This window comes from Alexandromys fortis, unplaced genomic scaffold (genome assembly GCF_014885135.2).
Source record: "Alexandromys fortis isolate MF-2015 unplaced genomic scaffold, M_Fortis_MF-2015_v1.1 scaffold_160, whole genome shotgun sequence".
NCBI classification, from domain to species: Eukaryota; Metazoa; Chordata; class Mammalia; order Rodentia; family Cricetidae; genus Alexandromys; species Alexandromys fortis.
This window is the reverse complement of record NW_026068035.1, coordinates 109,366-124,656: the sequence shown is the minus strand read 5'-3', so window position 1 is coordinate 124,656 and position 15,291 is coordinate 109,366. Positions and strand designations below refer to the sequence as shown.

General features: G+C 42.9%; 1 protein-coding gene across 1 annotated transcript in view; it reads right to left on the bottom strand.

The window, feature by feature from the left end:
• Znf407 (zinc finger protein 407) overlaps positions 1-15,291 on the bottom strand; it is a 209,998-nt gene that overhangs the window by 99,197 nt on the left and 95,510 nt on the right. The window contains exon 5 of the mRNA XM_050165042.1: positions 2,698-2,876. Coding sequence (XP_050020999.1) covers positions 2,698-2,876 — 179 coding nt within the window. The remainder of the gene's footprint in view (positions 1-2,697; positions 2,877-15,291) is intronic.

Genomic DNA, 15,291 nt, shown 5'->3' with positions numbered 1-15,291 from the left:
AGAAGGAAAGCAAAGGGAAAGGCCAGTTACCAAAATACCCAAGTAGCCACAGAATGGACACAGGGGACTGACTGCAGCAGATGCCAGGGCACACAGACAGCAGCTTGGGAAGAACAAAGACTAGGAGCAGCATTTTAGAAAATGAACTGATGACTGGCTGAAAGATTCCCATCCCTGAACTGCTAATTATTTTAGGAAGTCTTTTGTTAGGGTGAGAACTGGGAGACTAGAAAACAAGGGATCCAGCCTGAGGGTTAAAAAGAAGAGGGGAGAGGCTGAAAATTATAGACCTGTAAGTGTAGCATCTATATTAGGAAATAAATTTGAGATGATACTCGTGGATGAGCTTAATGATACATTTGGAGAAGTACAATTTAATAGGAGTGAGTCAGCATGGATTTACCAAAGGCAATCATGTCAGGAAAAATTCCTTCCTTTTCACGTTGAAGTAATAATTGGTTTTTGTAAAGGAGAACCAATGGAAAACTGTCAGGGTTTGCAGAGTGTTGGACTTTTCATAAAATAAATTATTGTACAGGATGTCATGACATGTGTCAGAGCATCAAACTAACATGGAGTAAGAAAGGAAGAGGGTGGAAACAGAGGGCCAAAACCCTGGGAAAGGAAGGACTGCCTCCTGCAAGGTCTGCAGAGGGGAGACACGGCCTGGCTGCAGATGGAAAATTAAGAATATCAAGTAAGTATAGCTTGAATGGCACTGAATTGGTTCTAATTAGAAGGGAAGACAAAGGCTGCAGCGTGTTGACAACAGTCAAACTTCCCCATTCCTGTGTTTATAACTGGGTAAGTGCCAAGAAATATGGTTGAATAAAATGTCATAAAAATACAAAATCTAACTTAGAAGAATATAAAAATATAGATTTGTAAAGAAAGCACAGTAAATTCATATCATTATCACCCTGTAAGACAATAGTTTAGGGTACTATTTAAAAGAATATGTAGAACTAATGAAAAACTAATTTAAATATGAAAAACATGACATCAGAAAACTGAAAAAAAAATAAGAAAAGTACCTATCATGGCTTACTGCTTAATCTTTCCTCAAAGAGAACGCTGCTTTCTCAGTGCCTTCAAGCATCCCAGCTTCTCAAAGGGAAATGTGAGATGGGGGAAAGGCGGGCCACATTCTCCAGAGAAAGGGAGCAGTCTGGTCAAACAGCCAGGGAGCCTCAGAGCCCATCACTAACTAGCACTGAGCACTGCCGGTACGTGAGCACATAAGATGGACACAGAAAGATGTCCGTGAGGAGCTTTCCTTTCTCTGGCACTAAGTTAAGAGCTACTTCCCCTTATAGAGTCCATCCTACACATACAGCTGGGGTGACGGCGAGGGGCAGGGGAGCATCAAAAGTTGCAGGAGCAGTCACACTGGGTAAGGGCTCTGCTGACCAGCTAGGAAATGCACTTCAGCACCTCTGCTGTACCACTTTCACGCTGATGAAGAACCACGGGCAGGGAGAGTCACAGCAGTCTACAGGACATTATCTATCTGTGTGAACTCTAGCTGATAAGGTGCCAACCTCACATCACTGCATACAACAAAGGTCAAGAAATCAGCCACCCCATCATTACTTTTATATACTGATAACAGGAATTTATTTTTAAACTGAAAGAATGGAAAGAATACACCAGTATCAAACTTAGCATAGACACGCATCATCAGATACATTAAAATAGTCTAACTTAAGTTCCACACATAGAATGTTCACACCAGAGAAAGCTCTCCTTTCTCTGATGTGGACATCATAAGTACAAAAAATACATACCTTACAACAGCCCTGTCACTACGGAAAGGCCTTCCCTTGGTTCTCACACATACAGAGCCTATCACAGCTCTACTGTGTTAACAGTCCTATCCACGAGTATCCGAGCCAACGGCTCCACTGCATGCACCACACAACGGCACCCTCACAGTTGTACACTAAACAATCCTCGGCACGGTGAAGCCGTCCTGTCACGAGCCACCTGGCAGAGTGAGAAGCAGGGGTGACTAGCAGCTAGCCTCAGCAGACCAGGCTACACTAGCTGTATTTGCACACAGGGCCACAGCACAGGACACTTCTCCACACTGACTTTAGAGGTGGGTGCTTCCTTAAATAGAACACCATTCCCGCAGCCCAGTGCTTCCTTTTGTGTAGAGACAGTTCTATACTCAGGGACAGTTTTCAATTAAATAAAAAGCTGGGCGATGGGAACCAGTTTGCTTCCATCGCCTCTGACTCAGACATGGAGATGTAGGAGCCATCTCGCAGCCGTGCCGTCGCCAGGCCATCGCCTCTGACTTGAGTCAAGTCCTCAGTCACATTCTCAGAAAACAGCAATGCAAGGAGTACAGTGCAGCATTTCAGATCATAAATACACTGAAAGAATTAACTTCTACTGATTAATAAACACAAAAGAAACTCTGGCCACAGCATCTGGCTGCCCTACAATGATTTTGTTAGCTCTGTATATGTGACAGAGTACAGGTGCAAGGGCCTGTCTTCACGCAGAGCAGAGAAGGAACAAGACGAACTTCCACACAGGGCCCAGAAACTGACTCCATCAAAACCTGATTTCGCGCGAAGAAGCCACAGTAATCTACAAACAGCTTCATAACTACTGTGGTAAATGAAATGAGATCCTGCTAAAAAACAAAAACAAAGCTGCAGCACTTTAATGGTTTCCGTTCCTTACCAGCATGCAGGTACGCGAGGTCAGGGTTCTCAATGTCAGGATGCTGCTCTTTCAAGTGGTTCCGGAATTCCACGGGGACATTTGTCCCATAGTCACACTTTGGGCAGTTGTACATCTTGACACCTTCATGTTTGCCGGTGTGTAAAATGTGTTTGCGGATATTCTCCGCACAGTTTGACCTATGACGTAAGAAAGTAAATGGAATTAAGTCAAATAAGTATCACTATGTCACAAATGCTTGTAGTTGGAGGCTGCTCATTCATTTCCCAGCTGCCCAGATCCAAAAAATCACACAGAAACTATATTAATTAAAACACTGCTTGGCCTATTAGCTTACTGGGCTTCTTATTAACTAACTCTAACATCTTAAATTAACCCATTTCTATTATTTCATATTTTACTATGAGGCTTGTGGTTTACTGGCAAGGTTCTAGCGCATCTGTCTCCTTCAGCAGCTACATGGCATCTCCTTGACTGCCCCTACTTTTCTCCTCTATCTCTGCTTGGAAATCCTACCTTGCTCTATTCTTCCCTGCCATAGGCCAAAGCAGCTTTATTCATTAACCAATGGTAATAAAATAAGACATTCACAGCATACAGAGAAAAATCCCATATCAACTATATATATCAACTGTATAATATCAAATTATTCGGGTACTATCCGAGGGCAGTGAAGGTGTTGGCTTATACACCAGACACACAAGCACCCTGAAGAGTGGTAGCAAATGAAAGTCACTGAGCTCAGAGCACTGAGGAACACAGCCTAACATTTTTGGGTTCTTCCAGTAAAAGCTGCTCCCCTTACGGTGCTGAGGCAGCCTAGATAGGAAGGAAGCCACCAACAGTCCCTTGTTTTGTCCCATGTCAAGACAATGTGTTGGTACCAGAAAGCTCCCTGTAATGGTGGGGTTTCAGAGGTTAGACTGGACACTATTGTTGAGGGCCCACTAGCCAGTGAAAACAGAAGTGAGTAGAAAAAAGAACAAGACATGCATTGATACTTCCTGAAGATGCTGCTGAAGAAGGAACTCTGCAGCCACTCTAAGAGAGAGAGAAGAAAGTCAGCAGAGACACCTGTGTCGTGCCACACAACAGGCCAGGAATCACCTCGGTGTCTCATGCTCAATGACATCATGACACTTACTTCTCATGGAATATTAGCCTGTGTCATCATTCACATGTAAGGATAGCTCATGAGACTGGAAATGGAGACTGGGGGTCCCTTTTAATTCACTGCCACGTGAAGCTGGAGAGGAACCCTCAAGGCATGGAACAGCGAATGAAAATAGGAGGAACAAGAGTCCACAGACAGGATAAAGGTGTCTCCTACTGAGAGGACGGGTGCTGAAATACAAGTGAATGAGAACATGGGATCCCAGTGACAGCCCTGCACTGAGATCACTGTAACCCAAATGAAGATACTACTTTGGAAAGCTTCATGCCCATGAAAAGACAGAGTACATCCTCAAACAAGCACACCCTTTAAGTAGAGTTAGAACCGTTAATGTGGAGAACATAAGTCCCTTTATGCCAGGGAAAGCTATTAGAAAAACACACATCAAAATGCCAGTATAGCAAATACTGAAATGCTGATTCGTTTCCCGTTCCAAGAATACTTTAAAATTTACACACTAAAATTAAAAATAAAAACTGTTAACATTACTATGCGTGGGGTTAGAACTACAGAGATTTTCTAGCTAATTCCAGCATGATTTGGGCAACGGCTCGGTCAACTGAAATACCTCTTTGAGTTTGGACAGACTATGCATTAGCTAGGTGATACACAAACACATATTTCATTTCTTATATCACCTGATTACTAAATCTGCTTTGCACATGAATTTGCACACTGTTAATCAACAATGAGGAAAAGAAGAAAAGTACTTATGTGTGACTGAGGTAATCGCTGAGGACTTGCCAGGACCAAAACCAAACATTGTTCTGATAAGAACAACATCTTTGAAGATCTTTTAAAAATTAATTCTTTGAAAACGTCACGTAGCATACAATAATTTCAAGCATACTCACCCCGCACTCTTTCTGGATCTACCCCCTCACTCCACATAGTTCCCCTTCTCCTTCCCCAAGTTTTATCTTTTAAGGTTTTTAATACATCGATTAATGAATTTATTGTGTATGGATGCATCTGTGCTACTGTGTGTGTGCATGTGTGTGTGTGTTGTGTGTGTGAGTGTGAGTGTGTCCGGACGTCAGCCAATGACTTCTCAACTCCTCTCCTTCGACCACGCTCATCCAAGTACTCAAGCTCAGGTTCTCAGAAATGGCAGTAAGCGCAGTTACCACCAGACCATTTCGCTAGCCCCTTTTGTTATTTTCTAACCCACTGAGTCCAATTTGTGGCTGTCCATAAGCCCATGGTATCATAAAATCTTAAAGCAAACGTACCTTCCTGCCCAGCCTATCAGCTTGAAACAGAACTGAATAAGACAGCTGTCATAGTCAGGGTTCCTACTGCTGTGACAAAACACCATGACCAAATGTGCTTTGTTTCATTCACACTTCTACGTCACAGGCCATCAAAGCAAGTCAGGGCAGAAACTCAAGCAGGAACCTAGAGGCAGGAGTTGAAGAAGAGGCCCTGCAGGATGCTGCTTACTGTCTTGCTTGGCCTGCTTTCTTACACACTCCAGGACCATCTGCCCAGGTGGGGCACCACCCACAATGGACTGGGCTCTTCCACATCAATTACTAATTGAGAGAAATACCCCACAGGCTGTTTGAAAGGCCAATCAATTGTGGTTCCCTTTTCTCAGGTAACTGTAGCTTGTATCAAGTTGGCAAACTAACAAACGAATGAACAGCAACAAAACCAGAACAATTAATCTTTGTCTACTATACATGAGTACAGTACTACTAAACATAACCCTTCCTTTCTTACTTACCCCAGGAAGTCATGTTAATGTCATTATCACAATATAAAAACGTTTTAAAGCCAGGCGGTGGGGCGCACGCCTTTAATCCCAGCACTAGGGAGGCAGAGGCAAGCTGATCTCTGTGAGTTCAAGGCCAGCCTGGTCTACAAGAGCCTACTGGAGCTAGTTCCAGGACAGGAACCAAAAAAAAAAAAAAAAAAAAAAAAAAAAAAAAAAAAAAAAAAACAACTACGGAGAAACCCTGCTCGAAAAACAAAACAAAAAAAAAGGCGGTGGTGGCGCGCGCCTTTAATCCCAGCACTCGGGAGGCAGAGGCAGGTGGATCTCTGTGAGTCGAGACCAGCCTGGTCTACAGAGCTAGTTCCAGGACAGGCTCCAAAGCCACAGAGAAACCCTGTCTCGAAAAAACAAAAAAAAAAGAAAAAGAACAACGTTTTAAAAATGTCTTTTAAAAGCTAGTATATCTTTATAAGCTCCACAGTCTTTAAAAATTAAAATACTTAAAAAGCTCAGTCTCTTTAAGACATGCAAAAGTCTCTCTCAGAGCTCCAAGCCTCTCTGAAACAGCCAATCTGTCTCTAAAACATCCAGTCTTCTCAAATTTTCAAGACTCTAAAAGCAAAGTCACTCATTTGTGGGGTCCTGGAAAATCAAAAATCCAAGTTAAATACTTCCTTACTTCATAAAGAACTGGGACATAGTCACAATCAAATTGGAACAAAGCACAATTTAACAGGCTAAATATATCTGTGTCCAATGTATGGGTTTCACTCATGATTTTCTGGGTTATAAGGGGCTTGGCAGTTATTCACAGCACAGCTTGTATGGTAGGCTCAGGCTGCCTCCACTCCACAGGTACAGCTGCCCTGGCCTGGCATCAAATGATATTTCACATCTCCAAAGTCCTAGGCTCTCTGCTGCTACTGGAGTGTACATACACCAATGTTACCAACTCCAGCCTTGACACTCTGGCCACCTCTGTTTCTGTGGGCTGACCCTGAGGAGACACCTCAGTGATGTTGGTTCTTTAGTCCCAGCCCCCAGCATCAGTTCCCAGAAAAGCAAGCTTGCACTTCACAGCACTTCCTGCTAATCACAGTCAATTCTTCAGCACCGCAAATTCTTTTTTTTTTAAAAAAAAAAAAAGATTTATTTATTTATTGTGTAAATAGTAGTCTGCCTACATTCATGCCTGCAGGCCAGAAGAGAGCACCAGATCTCATTAGAGATGATTGTGAGCTACCATGTGGTTGCTGGGAATTTAACTCAGGACTTTTAGACAAGCAGGTGGTGCTCTTAATGGCTGAGCCACCTCTCCAGCCAATTCTTAATTCAAAATAAGGCAGGGCCTTGATACAACCTTTAGGGGATTCAGAAACTTCTAAAACTTCCCCAGTCAGGCCTCCATGGTGCACTCCTCTCGGCATGATCATCCAAACTCCCACAACAGCTCAACGAAAACTCAAATGCTTCGGAGCTCAAAGTTCCAAAGTCTTTCTCCAATCCTCCCCAGAACACAAGCTCAGCTTTGTCACACCCAATGCTTTCTATTGCTCAAACAGCAGGGCCCAAGGAAACGCTGAAGGGAGACCCCAGTCTTACATAGCATGAAAGAGCAGAAAGTGTTTGTTATACCAGCATGTATGAGGAGTCGTTCACCTCTACAAACGGCAACAACCCGGAGATGAGCGAGTAGCTCCTTTTAGGCACAGGGAGGGGAATTTTAGGGACAGTCAGGTCATCTCAAAGTGATGGGTTAAACAAGCAACAGTTCCATTAATATACTCTGAATTGGCTGAGGTTTGGTCTTACCATCTTTGGACACACTTGCACAAGCATGGGTAAGTCCGGATGTGACTCAGAAGGGGCTGCAGGACTTGTCCTTCAGACACTGTGAGGCTGACTTAGGCCCTTTCATCGTCTCCTTCAACCCTGACTAAGGGCTCTGTGGATAAATGGCCCTTTTTGGAATAGACACCTGTTTTGCCATTCTCAGAGAGCTGCAACTGAAATTCATTTGTAAAGAGTGGAGAGTTTAAGCCCTTCAGTAACAAAACACCAAGAATGAAAACGAATTGGGAAAGAAAGAGTTTATGTTTCTTACACTGGCAGATCCCAGTCCATTGGTGAGGCAAGTCAGGACAGGGGCCCGGAGGCAGGCCGTGGAGCAGAGGCCATAGAGGAAAGCTGCTAACTGGCTTTCTCCTCACAGCCTGCTCAGACCAACTTATGCCGTCTGGGACAGATGAAAATAGAAAGACCCAGGAAGACCTTCCTCACAGACTGTGGAGGCAGAAAACAACGGTAGGAAGGAGAATGTGAGCAGCAGAGGTGCTGAGAGATTTCCAGGGATTGTGGAGCTGCCTTCAGTTCTTCAGAAAGATCAGGGATGCAGTCTGTGTGAGTTTTCAATTAGATGGTGGTGCACTTTTTAGTGAAAGAGCTGCTTCTGAGTTACCCCGATCCTGTAACCCCTCACTCACACTCTGAGCAGCAACTGCAATGGAAACTCACTCGTTTACCAAGCTGGACTTTGGCACAGTTGTTACTCTGGACTGCCATAGCTTTCCTTTCTGGGTAAGCAGGCGTGTGTGTGTGTGTGTGTGTGTGTGTGTGTGTGTGTGTGTCCCCACAAAGAGTCTCTCATGCGATAAAATGTACTAAATAAAATTAGAGGTGTACTTACTTACATGTAGACACACTCACATATACACAAACACAGAAAGGCAATGGCCTCAAAGAGATGTTGCACAAATACTTCTATGTGCATACAGTGTACATCCACACTGGGCTTGGGGACACCCATGAACAATGAACAGTGATCATCTCAAAAGTGGACTGGGGCAGGGTAGTGGTCCAAGAGGCACAAGAAACCCCACACAGCTAAATCTGGTCAGGGCAGGAGACTGGTCACTTAGACATAAAACACAGGGGTCCTAAATATACAGTTAACCCAAAGAAAAACTAACTTTTGAAAATTCTACTTAGGAAATCATCATCATCCAATTAAGAGGGAGCGCTTAGAGTGTCAACTAACTTCAACAAGGCAAACGGGACTTAGTCTACACAGGCAGGGGCTAAGATATTTTCTGACAGAGCAAACAGACGGCACAATGAATTCCAGATAGATAGCATCATATACCTTCAAAAATTGAAGAAGTGGTTAAAAGTGATTTACATGAAGATAGGCACTACATATGTAAAGAATGAACATATAGGTGTGAAACTGACCTATTATCGTAAAGAAAGAATTGAAAAAACAGAATGGTTGGGAGTGGCAAGAGCCCACTCAAATGTATGAAATATAAGGAAGTATACATCCATGTAGAATATGCATTTGTTAACACATGTATACATAAAATTATTATTTTTAAAAAACATATTTCTTTGTAAAGGATTTTTTCTATCTGAACCTTCAGTTTGAGAGTCAGCTCACTGAATCCCAAGGTGATGCTATAATCAGGCATTTCATCTGTGACCACACATGTACGATGATGTCACTCACTTGTTCTACAGTACAATCTGAATGACTCTACTTCCCACCCTAGTTTTCCACAGCATCCTTGCACAAATGATGTGGGATTCCCCTCTGTATGCTGTGAATATGTCTTATTAACATTGGTTAATAAAGAAGTTGCTTTGGTTTATGGTAGGGCAGAACACAGCTAGGCAGGAAACCTAAAGCTAGAGGGTTCTGCAGAGAAGCAGCCTTTGGTCCAGAGCTAAAAGGTCCTAAAGCTGGGTAGAGGGAAAAGTTTTAGCTACTGCACAGAGTTCTGAACACCTCCCAAGCTGGGAGGGTGTCCTGTGTACAATACCTGATTCCCTACATTTGTTAACAAACACTACCTGTGTTAAACAGAATAAAGTATTGAGATGGAAAGACACCTAAAAAGTAGTATTAAGTTAAAAGAAAGTCTAGACAGATGCACTGTAGGATTCTTTCATCATTTTAAATATAAGTGCATGGTAAAGGTGTTAATGAGTAAGATGCCTCATTAATTTTCATGGTAACCATCGATATGCCTAATACAGTGGTTTCCATATCTAAGGAAGCTTCTGGGGTTAGCTTCACATATTTTGGATTGCCAAGATTACTCATGCTAGCATCTTTGTTATACATGTTAAGAGATCCAATCAAAATGTCAATTTCAGAAACAACTGGATTGGGTCTGGTTTCTTTAATCCCAGCACTCGGGAGGCAGAGAAAAGATCTCTGAAGTTTGAGACCAGTGTGAGTTCCAGGACAACCACAATTGTTACATAGAGAAACCCTGCCTGGAAAAACAAACAAACAAACAACTGGATTATACAGTACTATGTAAAATGGAAACATTGTATCTATATCATGGACAATGTGTGCTGAAGCACAGGGCACTCGCCTTTCTTAGCCAATCTGAGGGACTTGAGCCTAGCAGCACAAGATGAGAAGAAATGAACCAGAAGCGGGGGGGTGGGAGGTGGGGGTGCACACTCGAACAAGGGAAGAATCACTGTGTGTAGCTGTGTGTGGCTGTGGGGGAGGGCACACTAGAGCTAGCTTTCCCTCACAGTAACAAGATCCTACTGAGAAGTGAGAGGTTGAGCAAAGGCCAGTTAGGCCATCTGTGGGAGTCCACAGGGAAGTGGGAAGACACTGGCCTTCCAAACTACCAGTTACAAAGAGTAAGACGATGTACAGAAGAAAGAATGAGGAAAGTGCTAGCAAAGTAGGCATTTATAAACAGTAGATGGGTAAAAGCCCTTGCTATGAGAGCCTACAGAGCTGCAATTGATCCTCGGAGTCCATGTAAAAGCGGAAGGGCAGGGATGACTACACAACTGTTCTCCAGTCTCTAGGCATGTATGGTGGCACGTGGGTGCCATCCTCCACACAAGCTGTGCATACAGACAGAAATGCATACATATACATGCAGACAGACAGGTGCACACACACACATATAAACACACACACACCAGAAAAAAATCCCAAAGAAACCACTAAGGGTAAACTAACATACTGCAAACACAATTAAACAAGGCCGGGTCACTGGATCTTTTTGAGGCTACAGGAGTTTATAGGTACCTGAGGTGATTCCAAAGTTTATTCTTTGAAAAACTTTGCGTAACAGTAAATTCCAACTAGAGAATGCTTCCATCATTCTGCTTTAAGTTTATGAAAAGCTTCCCTGAAAATGGTAGTCTTCTATTAAATAGGCTAATTCTTAGATCAGTTAGTTGTGGCTTTTGCCCTTTATAGATTGTAACCTTTTGAAGTCAGTTCTTATAGCAATACAAATGGACATACATTCAGTTCTGCCAGGGAGCTGAGTGGCAAGGGAGAGCCACACACAAGTGGCTGTTCATATTCCCGAGGACACAGGTCCCTGCCCCCGGGTTAGGCCCTGTGTAAGCGCCCAAGTACACACCAAGTACACACAGCACTGAGTCTGTGTTTTGTGAATGCTACAAGTATTCTGCTTTACACACTGCTGAAATTCCTTTACTAACAGTCATGGATTCCAGGTGATCTTGATCAACATCCTGACTAGAAATCCACTTAGCCGTCTGCAGCAGCTGACTGAGGTATTGCCACCATATCACACTGAAAATTCATTCCAATTTCTGCTCATGCCATCTACGTCCACTGAGAGAAACAATTGCTTTACATCTAACGGCTTCGTTTCTACCCTCCCCTTCTATTGAGAAAAACAGGAATCACAGGGGGGAAACGGGAGAAGCAAGGATGATGGTGTTCTTCTCAGTTAGAAACCCACATTGCGTGTTCAGGCTCTGTACATACAAAGCACACATAAGTACTTTGGGAACAGGACATACAGCACGCCGTGTATGAACGCAATGCGAGTTAGAGCTGGGCCACCCACATCTCCAGGAGGAGCAGAGCAAGCCTTGAGAGCTCAATCCCCCAGATTCCTTTAGACCCAAGCAGGAATCATATTTCATCAAGATTCCCACTTCCTAATTCATGATGTATCATCAGTAAAGTAGAGATCAAAATCAATACTAGGTGTGAAAGAGACGACTAGATTTTCATCCAACTCAAGCCAACAAGGTAGGCACACGTGTCCAGAAAATGAAGCTCAGATGTTGGGTGGGGTGCACGGATGCCACATCACCATTCCAGATGCCTGAAATAACTGTGCAGATAGTGGAGGGTGTCCTTCGGAGGAGTCGGCCTCAGCTCGATGCCTGTGGGGCTTTGGTGAAAGGACCTACGTGGTCAAAGAGCCTGCCGTCTGTGAGACATACTACATAGTTGGTCACGACAGGAGTGCAAAGACTTCAAGCTGCGGATCACCATGTGTCAGAAAGGGGGAAAAGGGTTATGGCATGCAGAATGTCTTCCCCACTAACCTAACCATGATGACATTTTCTTAAGGCAGAGACGTGGCTTGAGTCTCCACTGCGTCCCTCACTAATGTAAGGCCTCGGTGCCACTGGCGCTGAGACGTTCCTTCCACTGTTATCTTGCTCCCGTTGACAGAACTGTGGGCCTCCATGCTGCATGCCTGCTATCAGCTCTTTTAGAGGTTTGTCATTCCGTTTCTCTGTTTATAAAGAGTTTATGAGCTGGGCTATAACTGTAGCTGGTGTGGGGGGGGTCACTTATGCAGCATGTGTAAAGCCCTGGGTTCTGTCTGTCACCACTAGAACAAAGAAACAGACAACTGCCACCAAAATGCACATGAACTACATAAACAATCCACCACAACTTTAGCCTGAAATAAACTACCTAAAACAAATTACTTACTTTCCAATTCAAGTAATTCATACACATATACATACATACATACATACATACATACATGTGAATAAACAATTATCTATGGCAACAATCTAATTCACACAGTTTTACAAACTTAAAGGCAAAATAAGTAAAAATTGTATTGAGCTGAATATTTTATTCCCTAGAATCTTTGATAGTCTGGCCCGAGCATAGCTTTATTTAGGTCAGTTTAGAGATGTGTAAGGAAAAATAACTACAGGTCAAAGAGCAACTGGGGCATCCAGGCAGAAAAGCAGAGTTCAGGGGACAGCAGGCAGGCCTGGTCACATAAACCATCTCCCACCCATAGACCTACAGGAGCTCTGTGGTGGGGATGGAACTGCCATCAGGAATCAGAGACTACTCACAGGGCTGAAAGGAGGGACACCGGGAGCTGCCAGGGGTAAAGCCCCCACCTCCACTCCAGCTGTTTTCAGATACTTGCAGCGAATAGCCACCAAACAGGGAACTTACTTAGCAGTGGGAAGGCAGTTGAAGGAACCTTCTACTTTCAACTCTGTGGCTTATGAAAACATTCTTGTCAAATATTAAATTCAAAATGAATAATCTACCATTTTAATATTTTTTTCTAAAGAAGATGGAATCTTTTTACAATTCTAAAGTTAAGTGATTAGCTCTGAAGTAGAAAAAAGTAATAGAAAGAATCAGTAATGACCAGAACCACTGAGTTTATCTAATAATCTATGACCAGTTACACAAAAATGCACTCTGTAATCCATTTAAAAATAATAACTGGTTCATTTCAACCCCTGCACACAATGCTTCCCTTTGTCCCTTGTAAGTCTCTCAAATGTCTTATTTTAAAGGAATATATAGTACTCCCGGAAGACATTTTCCCATTTCTATTCTCTCCGACTCCTGCGAGCCCTTGTTCTGTGTGATAAGGCAATCTCCTCCGGGATCTGAGCTGTGTAGTTTCGCACCACGAGTGACAAGGACTCGACTTGAATAACTGCTGTGCGCAGGTTGTAATTATGTCAGCTGGAGTGTTGAACAAGGGGACTGATTAATGTGAGCCCCGGCCCAGGCACAGGCCCTATCAAAACCTCCGCGCGGGCCAGCAGTGGGGACGGGTTAAAGCAGAAAGACAAAACATGCAGCATCGCCCATGATAGATGAATTGCTCCAACAGTCTCAGGCAGATGTTCCCGGACAGTATAATATACAATTACTCTGCCTTATCACCTTCCCAGGGACAATAAAGCTTCCTCCTTCTATAGCTCATGTGAGTGAAGGCAAAATTAGTTTTACTTTTCCAACACTGACTCACTTATCATGTTGCCTTGATTGTGCTTTTACAGCTAAAGAAAACATATATTCCACTTTTAAACTCCAAAGAAAGAGACCTTAAAATAAAACTGAACTCTTGTTTGGACTCTCTTTTACACCAGAGATACACTGTTTTAAAAGATTGTTTTGTTAAAAAAAGATGCAAGAAAAGTAATAAAATACGTGTGCATATGTAGTTAAAAACAAGTACAGACATATAACTCAGGAAGATTTGGATAGCATAATCATTACATTCATAACATCATTTTTCAAAGACCAAACAGAAATCATTAATTGGAAGGAACATGTAATTAAAAATATATATGTGCTGATTTGGGCCACATATTTCTCAGGCAGATGTGAGCACACAGTTTCCCGAGTCTGAGGTGACTCCCAAAGACACAAGCACAGCCACCACCCTTCTGGTTCTTCAGGCCACTTTTCAGGAAGGCTGCGCTCACCAAGAAAACGGAGGCTTGCTTTTGCGGCCATTTTAATAAAACACAGCAAGAGTGCCAGAGTGTAGCCCCTTCTGGGGAACTACACTGTTTCTACCACCTTTGTTTGTGATTACAGAACGGGCACTACACATGTGCGCAGAGGTGTACAACACAGAACCTCTCAATGGGCACAAGGAAATGGGCCTTTGAGATTTAAGCTTGTAACTCGATATGAAATAAGCTTAGAGCCCATGTCCAGCCATTACAGCCTTGTACTGATCATATTTATAACAGGACAAAATGGCAGAAGTTGTAACAGAAGCAAAGGAAAGGCAGACAACATGTGGCTGAATGCACACATCCAGTGTCGGCCTGTGGGGTGATATACATTACTTATTTCCACTTTTTAGTGCTTTAATACAACTGACACCAACACTCGGCAGTTATAATACACCCTAAGTCATGAAAACAAATCATGTCCCTGCCTCACCCCGAGGAGTGATACATCTGCTTCTCTTTCCATATTATACAGTCACTAACTCCAATGTCCAGAAGATCCTTATTACATCTCTCTTGGTATGGCAGACCCCAGTCACATTTTATGTGCCTAGAAATCTGGCAGTTTGAAGAAGCCAGGGCCAATTTAAAAATAATTTTCAAAAGAAGTTTTATCATAACATATTACAGAAAAAAATATGCTTCTCATTGATGAAGACATTTTCTGATGTTCCAGGAATTGCTTGGGAAAAGGCAAGCAAAAGGTAGGTTAAAAAAGCAAACGGAACAGGTTGGGAATGTATGAAAAAGTCCAGTGTCTTTACAACAAACAACTCAGTATACCGCCCTTGGCTGGTGACGTCATTCGAGTGTTCTATTAGATTTACTGATGTTAGATATTAGCAGGAATTACTTAGAACAAGAAAGATGTCCTATTTTAAAACTACGTTTAATGAGTGTTTCATTAAACGATCATACAGAACTGTTTGGTAGCAGCCAGCAAGTTTTAAACAAATTAAGGTCAGTTTAGCCTTCTGTATAGATAGATGCAAGGAAGGCTACAGAGAATGGGTTCTCAATGTGGGCACAATGGGAAGACACCACAGGACCGTGACTCCATCTAGGTCTAGTGTCTGTGTATAACTTTGGCTGTAACAGTATCAAATTTGGTGTTGTGTGTATCCCATTACATAGGCTGCTCAAAAGG